The 8,381-nt window shown below is 40.4% G+C and overlaps 1 protein-coding gene across 1 annotated transcript; it reads left to right on the top strand.

Annotated features, from left to right (window-relative positions):
* Positions 1–1,201: 1,201 nt before the first annotated feature.
* On the top strand, positions 1,202–2,843 carry LOC148014776 (uncharacterized). Its single transcript, XM_087666602.1, has 4 exons — positions 1,202–1,425; positions 1,503–1,977; positions 2,104–2,439; positions 2,838–2,843. Exons 1-4 carry the CDS (start codon positions 1,202–1,204, stop codon positions 2,841–2,843), a joined length of 1,041 nt encoding a protein of 346 aa, XP_087522728.1.
* The last annotated feature ends 5,538 nt before the right edge of the window (positions 2,844–8,381 follow it).

Here is an 8,381-nt window from a genome sequence, read left to right on the forward strand (position 1 = left end):
GCAATTTTTGCTTGATTCTTCTCTTTCATCTCAGTATAAAATAGTACATTGTGATACCACTTTCACCATGGACCAAGATGAAGGACTACACACTGTAGAAAATAGCAAACAAGCTCATTCACTTTCAGGACCTGTTGTAGATATTACATCCGATTCCTTCGCAGAGACATCATCTTAAACTTCTTCACCACTTATAACAAATGCTTTTTGTGCACCCGTCTCAACTCCGACTATTGACTTAGAGTTGGATGATGGACTTGATAGTCCTCATTCATTTCCACAAATAAAGAAAGAGATTTTACCTTGGATTGCTAATAGCCCTAGAGGAAAGAAGTTGAAGGCTTTATTACAGATGAGTGAAGGCCCTTTTTTTGTTAGTGAGATTCCAAGAGAGTACAATGGTTCTATTGCTTTCGTTCTTCTGCCGACATATGGCACATCTTCAAACATGGATGGGATGCAGCAACAATATGATGGTCATGTCTGGACAAGACCCCATCCAACTAATATCTTCCCTGATGCTACTTCGAGAATTAGCCATTGCCTTGGAGACTTACAATGTCATCGAGTCAATTGTCCTTACTATGAGAGCAACAATCAACATAATAAAATGTATTTTCATGGTTACCTCAATAGCACAGTGAGCAAGGGGCTACTTGCAAGTGAAGAAAAACATTCAATCACGTGTCACTATTGTAGTAAAGTTGTCACTTGTTATGCAACTTGTGATTGCAAAGTTTATTACATTTTGCCAAAGGACACAAGCATGGAGAGATTGATGCTTCATGCAGGCACTCACACACACAATGTGCAACCAGGGACTTCAATGGCTGCAATTAAAAAAATTAGATCTCTAGTTCACTCAGTTTTGCAAGTGAATCGACACTGTGGTGCTAGGAAGATTCAAATGATTGTAGCAAAACAAATTATCACTGAATCTTTGACAACTAATGGTTCAATGGTGGAGGGAGAACAAGAGCTTACAAACTTTTTGGAGGAGTTGATGCCATTGGTTCAAAATCAGAGGTTAGTTTCGATTATTCACGTCTGCAAACTATGGTTTGTAGCATTGTTATTAGTTTAACAAACTTTCGTTTGTTGAGGTTGCAGGTTCAATAGTATCGTGACATGCCAGAAAAAAAAAGAAATATGTGTTGTTGGAGATGGCTTTGATAACATTTTGGAGTTGAAAAAAAGATGCATGTTTCCTTTTTTTCATGGCAGTAGATTTCCAGGGCAAGGAGGGGTGGGTGAAAAAAGTTACATTTTCAAGATGTCTACTAAAGGACCCGGCTCTGGAGTGGAATTGGTTAATCGAATGCGACGCTTAGGAAATGGAGACCTTTGCAAGTCTTGGGTTCACTTTGACTTTACACACAGAATAGATGACTGGGCAACAATGTCTTGTTCTGTGTACGATCCATGGTTTGTTCGGGAACCTTACTTGCTATCAATTTTCGTTGACATATTCTAGTTGCTAATCACTGTATTTCTTATTGCAGCTTGAAGGGGATCATGGTGATTGCTATTTGTGATACAAAGGAAGAGGATACAGAAACACAAATTCTTTTTTGGAGATGCCTTAATAATGTGATGCTCGAGTGTGGACACCCTCCTGCAGACTTTGCAGGTTTTATGGCGGATGAAGCCGGTGCAAATTGGATGGCGATCCGCACTGTTTTCAATGCGAGACCTGACAATGTTTTGGAAGGAAGAGAGCGATCGTGTTTGTTTCACTGGGAACAAAGCTTACAAAAGCACACAACGAAATACGTCCCTTCAAACCTTCGAAAGCATCACTTGAATTTATGTGAGAGGTGGCGCCTTTCAAAATCCATTGAAGAGGGCAAGAGGAATGCCACAGCTATACAAAATTGGTGGCAGCAAGTAGGACTACCTCGAGATAGTACCGTACCATTGAAGAGATGGATCAAATGGTGGGAGAATAGGATAGACCATTGGGGTAGTACTACACATGTAAGTGTTTTTTTTGTTTCTATTTGTTACATACACATGTACTAATATCATTGGGGTGGGAATACCCAAGTATGAGAACAAAATAAACATGTAAGAGGAATTGCTGAGTTTTTTATTGGGTTGCAGGCTTCCTTGAGTCCTTGGGAGAGGGCTTGTATTCCCAACACAAATCTTTCTGAGAGCGTGCATGCAAGTTGGTTGGCAGGGGAGGATGGAAAGAAGAAAATTGGTTTGTATGATGCATGTGTCACTGACTTGATCAACTCATATATTCAATGTTCAAGGCAACTGGCCTTCACAACTGGAAGATACTCTGGAAGTGGTCCCGACATGGATGCTCTTATTAATAGGGTGGTTGCAAGAAATACCCCTTCACCTGGATTCATAGCTCGAACAGTTCAAGGAGCAGTTCTTGGCACCCCCATGTACGGAGAGCCTTTCATTTCTGGAAACAAAGAAACAGTTCAAAGGAAAAGAAGAACTCTAGATGGTTGTAGCTCTCATAAACCTGGCTATGTAATGGAGTCAAGGGATAGAAAACAAAAAGGACGACCACACAAGATAAATTTTCAAAATAGAAATGACCAACCTACAGAAGTAGGCTTGGACCATGAGGTGCATGCAGTGCCGATTGAAATGGATCTCCCAACTAATATTATCTCAGAGGAGGAAATGCATAGAAGTTTGTGGGCCATCCGGAGAATGCCTGTTCATTGCAAACGAAAATGTTTTGGTATTATAAATAGAAAGAAGTGCTGCAACGTGATAGAAAGTAGATCACCTGGGTTACTATGCCCTTCATTTTGGTCAGAGAGGGAATTTCAAGGTAAGCCTATTGCACAATGGTTCTGGTTTTGCAGTCATGATGTGGAGCATACATGGGGTGTTGATAAACAAGTTAAGCATGTGCCCTTGCGACCAAGGATTTGGTCTATTGACAAGGGCACCAATGCTTCTGCAGAGGAGATTTCAATTCTTATAAAAGGAGGTTTTGTATTCAAGCATGATGGCATTCCACCTACCCCCAAAAATACTACGACCCATGGGACAGAACCACTTACCTCTTCAAGTGGCAAGCGAAGAAAAAAATGGAGACATGGTATTTCTAAGGATGCAGAAAGAAAAATTGCATTGGCTGAGGCATTGGATGTAGTTTTCATGGAAGAGAAAGTAGTGGTGGCAAATGAGAAAGTCATATTTTATGTTATGTCAGAGCATTTGTATGAGGTGCATGTCAATCCCGAGCCCTTCTGCACGTGTCCTGACTTTCAAAAGAGAGAATTGGAAAGTAAACCCTTCCTGGCCTGCAAGCACATGTATTATGTCTACATTCGTGTGCTTGGGATGGACAAAAATCAACATATGATGATGCATCAACCTTCCCTTAAGCAAACTGATTTAAATTTTATGCTTGCCCTTCCGCGACGCATAAAATGCAAATCAAAGACTTGAGAGTTTTATGTTGGCTATTGTTCAATGAGATGGGGACCATGCAGTACTGAATGAAAGATTTAAAGGGCATATGAAGAAGTGGAGGTGGACGTTCATTTTGGATACATGATGTGAAGGGACCACATATTTGGTATTTTTCTTTTTGAGCATAATGAAAACTCTAGTAAAAGTAGACATTATTAATCATGGACCAGTTATCCATTTGTGGACATGATTGGACGAGGATCTAAAAGTGGAATTATTGATCATGCTTTTTTGATTCATTGAGGGGGCCATCTATTTATAGGTTAGGGATCTCTTTATAAACTATGCTTATTTAGTATGCAAAGTAATTTCATTTTTCCTGATTTGATGCTCCAACTTCATTTTTGTTGATACATTTGTAATATATATTATGGTTGCTTCTCCTTCCCATGTTACACCTTCTCAATTGTTTGCTTCCCCTTATCACGTTATCAAGGTGTTTTTTAATCTAAACCATGTTCTAATTTCTAATTTTCATTTGTTAATTGGGTATTTTTTATCTAAACCATGTTTCATCTAACCTTTGATTGGCAAGTCTGCTATTGATATAAACCATGGCCAAGTTTGATGTTGAACCAAACCATGATATGGTTGCTTCCCATCCTTATGCAACAACTCTACTCTTTGCTTCTCTTTTGCATATCGCTCTTCCTTTCACTTTCCATAGTCAATTCTACTAATTTTTATTTTTAGCACAAGGTTTTCTTTAAATTCTATATGAGTCAAATCATGCCTAAACCTACACAGGAGGAGCTAGACATGAGAAAGACCTTCAGAAGCACAAATGGTAAACTAGATTCGTTGTCAAAAGCTACAAACTATGATGAGAAGTGGTCAATAAATGATGCAACATTTGCCATTGGAAAGGTTGAACAAATACTTGGCCAAATTTTTCAACAAGAGGATGAAAATGATATATCCCTTGTAGATATGTTAGAGTTAAAGCTCCCTACAACCATTGCATATATGAGAAGCTTTGGAGTGATTAGTAAAAAAGATGAGGAAGATATTGACATTTGTTGCTATCAAGTCCACATATCGATACTGTATAATAGTTATATATAAGTGGCTTTCATAATTTTCCTAAATAGTTGCAAGAGAAATAATTATATTTTCCTATATTGAGTTCTTTTTGTGTTTTGTTTAGATTGACTCATAATTTTAGAGATTAGTCTGATTGATAAGGGTACTTTTTGAGATGTGTGGTAGAAACCCAATTTTGTTCATTTTTCTCTCTTCGGTATATTTTGAGAGTTTGAAAAAAATGGTCCCTTGAATAGCTTGTTTAATACAAATTTTCAATATGGGTAACAAGATTATCCCTTATAAAGCTACAAATTTTGTGAAAAAACTCCAAGTTTTGGCAAATACATTGAAAAACTCCAAGTTTTGGAAAATTTTGTGAAAAAACTTCAAATTGGGGGCTTGCTTTTTTAAATCCCCCAACATTTAGACATTTCGCACAAACGTCGCTCAAGGTACCAAGTAAACGTATCCAGGAATGTACCATTGTCCTTACTTGATTCCCCCTTAGACCCCACGACTAGCCTACAGCATGGGTATCTCACTGCCTCTCAACGTAGGTCATGTCCTCATAAACCAATTGCAATGCATGTCCAGGAGCTAACCACTGATACTCTTAAATTCGTTTCATGCTCTATGCATTTGGTGGATGTCTAGTGCTCAAACATTTAGCAAAACAGTATCGTGCACAAGTGCAAATCATTCTTTCATGTTTTTCTTTCTAACCGCTTTGTGCTTCGTTGCAACACCTAGCACCGAAGTGATCTTCGTGCTACTAGGTTTTAATTTTTTATCATTATTATTCCGTCCTAAATGCTATGCATAGAAATCAGCAACTTTCCCATCATTTCACACGGCATTTAGACATATTTCAACTTCTCTACCCTTCCCCGTTTAAGTATTGCATCGTTGGATAGATTTATAGGGTATTTTGACATCATTTTATGTATAGAAAGCAGAAAAAGACACACTAGAACAAGAAGGCGGGGCTGAACTGAGGCAAATCCTCATGCTTCAGTCCCCACCAACATTCACAAACATTGCTCTTATTTATCCCTATTTTTCGGAACCCAAAATGCATTTTTCCCCTATTTTTCATGGTTTTTCCCCTATTTTCCCTTATTTTCCTGCATTATTTAATTGCTGGAAATTCAAAACAGGTTATGGGCTGTGGCCCTTAGTTCCTTCTTGCAGAAAAATGAAAGTTTAGTTGATGTTCCTATCCATGTTTCCATTTTTATGCCAAAAACCCTCATTTTCCCTTGTTTTTTTATATTTTACGTGTTTCAATATATTATTTTGAACCACAAAATGCATATTTTTCTGATTCTTTGATCATGACCGGCAAGAACTCATATAAAACAGCATCATGAACAATTATTATCCCACATGAACACCATTTCATCCATAAAAAACCATAAAAACTCAAATTTCCTTTGAAAATTTTAAATTACCGCTCATTTGCGTGTTTCGGGTTTTGTATCCATGGCTGTAGATTTGGAAAACAGCAACACTTCATGTCCAGCAACATCACAAATCACCATTCTCAGCCCGTATAGCAATCCGGTCCATGCCGGACAAGCCTCCATCATTCTTTCTTCTTCCTTCTTCTCCCCACATGAACTTGCCTTTAGAAGAGAGAGAGGGAGGAGAGAGAAAGACTGAAATCAGAATTCTCCAAAGAGGGCATCATTGCGCGAGCGAAGGGCGGCGATAGAGTCAGGATACGGAGGGGAATGAGGGGCAATGATCATTGATAGGGGTTGTTTGCAGGCTGCATACTCCATTGATCAACAATGGGGCGCATTTTTCGGCGCCATGCTGATCACGATTCCTCATCTCTCCTCTCTCCACGATTTGGTTGTTGCATTTCATGTGACATTTCATTTTGGGCCCCAAGGGTCACTTACTCATTTGGCCAAACTTTGGTCCACCTTTTCAAATCTTGACCGTTTCTTGGCCATTTCCCCGTCCGGACTCGGAATCGAGCTCTGAAAAATCCTGGGCGTCCGGCTTAGCATCCCGCATTGGCCAGTAGCTCGTGTCAACCCGCACGACTGTCTGAAAAATTATGAAAAATCAACAAGTGTCGCTCGGGCGCCTTTAAAGCACTTTGGCGCTTAAAATCGTCCTAGATCGAGCCGCCGCCTTTGACATTGAATATTTTCCCCTTGATATTCATAATTTTTAGCTATTTTTAAGGACTTCCCGTCACCTAAATTCCGCTCTCATTGGCGACCACGGGATAGGGCGACTCAGCCCGTCGAATCCACGAACATATCTGCACATAAACAACCAAAGAAGCATCAAACTGATACAAAACAATTATATACTAAAACTCAGCACAATGCTTCCCCTACCCCTGGACAGAACCAAGGCATGACAGCCACAAGGAATAGGCCTAGCATAATCTATTAGAAGATCCGAAGTGAGTCACTAACCAGCTGCTCCAACACAGCCAAACTAAAAAGAACTGTCAAAGAGGTTGCCCTAAGTGGTAGTCTGAACTACTTACCAACTAAAGACAACACCACTAGGAACTCCTCCAAGGCGAGGACTCCTATAGCCTGATCAAAGAGTATTTTCTTTCAGTACATGTCTTCTTTGAGGATTTTTATTGGATGAACATACTTGGGCATGTAAAAAGGAGGGAGCTGAGCGTAGTGACCCAAGGAGAACAGGGCATCGGCCTCAGGACCTGTCTTGGCACCCAAGAACCTACCAAGCCCTCGCAAGGCGACACTTAATCCTTTTCTAACGCTCACTTTTATTTTCGCTCCAACCTTCCTTGTTTTGTCAAATTTTTTTTCAGCAAGAAGCCACCCCTAGGAAGACAAGGTATCGGCCCCGGGTCTGACTCGTCCCCAGGAACCTACCAGGCCTTCGCAAGGCAATGATCAACTGCTTACATATTTTTTATTTCATTTCTTTTCTTTGATAAGGGGTAGAACCCCTTTTTACACACCTTCGTATTTATATTCATCTTTTAGGATATTCAGGATTTCTTGGCATCATTATTATGGTCTTCTAGCAGGCTTCTCTAACTGCCTCACTACTAACAAGAACTCCTAGAACGGCTGCCTAGCAGGCTGGCAGAACAGGGCCACTAGGACTTCCTTCTCAAACAGGTCTTTCAATGCCTAACAATGTCTTTACAGGAGGCAATGACTACTCCGACCTCCCTCAAATATACTTAGCCTAAACCTGGGACTTCATGCCTTGGTTGCCGGTCCCTAACAAAATAGATCCCCTCGACAAGTACAAACACACTTATAACAGGAAGGAAAGGTACTCGTAAAGGAGAGGTATCACCTGGATTGGCCACAAGAAGCTTCCATCGCAGCAAAGGCTCCTCCTGGCTCCACCAAAGTCCACTAACCACGAAATCTGTCCAGCACAACACTAAAACAAAAACCCAATTAAACGCACCCGCACTAGACAGGGAAATGGCCCTCTTGGCCTAATGAAATAAAAACACTTCACTACAAAACTGAATCGGCCCTCTTGGCCTAATGAAATCAAACGATACTATGCAGAACATCCACCTGGAAACAACCATGATAGACATCAAAGCATACTATTCCCAGGGAAACAGGGCTTGTAGCCCTAAACTAGGTGCATTAAATTATGACCTATCCCTCCTGCGTATATCGCAAGAGGTGTTCGTATCACATGTCGTCGAATCAGTCTATGGGTCCCCGATAATAAAGGCAGATGAGTCTCGCTTACCCTCTGCATCACCCAAATCAACCATCGTCTGCCAAAGAGGGCATGTTCAGAAAGCATACCCCACAAACGACCAGGTCCTGTCTCACCATCAATAGATATATCGGGACAAGGGCCACAATTAAAGAAGAGGTCCTCTTCATACGCAAGATTAGCCAATGAATCGGCAAACTGATTCC

This window comes from Lygodium microphyllum, chromosome 25 (assembly GCF_053477565.2).
Source record: "Lygodium microphyllum isolate KBCC chromosome 25, Lygodium_microphyllum_v1.1.10, whole genome shotgun sequence".
NCBI classification, from domain to species: domain Eukaryota; kingdom Viridiplantae; phylum Streptophyta; class Polypodiopsida; order Schizaeales; family Lygodiaceae; genus Lygodium; species Lygodium microphyllum.

Excerpts from the sequence above, each read along its gene's own strand:
- LOC148014776 (XM_087666602.1), top strand. The coding sequence starts at position 1,202 with ATGTTTCCTTTTTTTCATGGCAGTAGATTTCCAGGGCAAGGAGGGGTG. Across the intron at positions 1,426-1,502 it reads TGTTCTGTGTACGATCCATG|CTTGAAGGGGATCATGGTGA; the intron begins GTTTGTTCGGGA and ends TTCTTATTGCAG. Across the intron at positions 1,978-2,103 it reads ATTGGGGTAGTACTACACAT|GCTTCCTTGAGTCCTTGGGA; the intron begins GTAAGTGTTTTT and ends ATTGGGTTGCAG.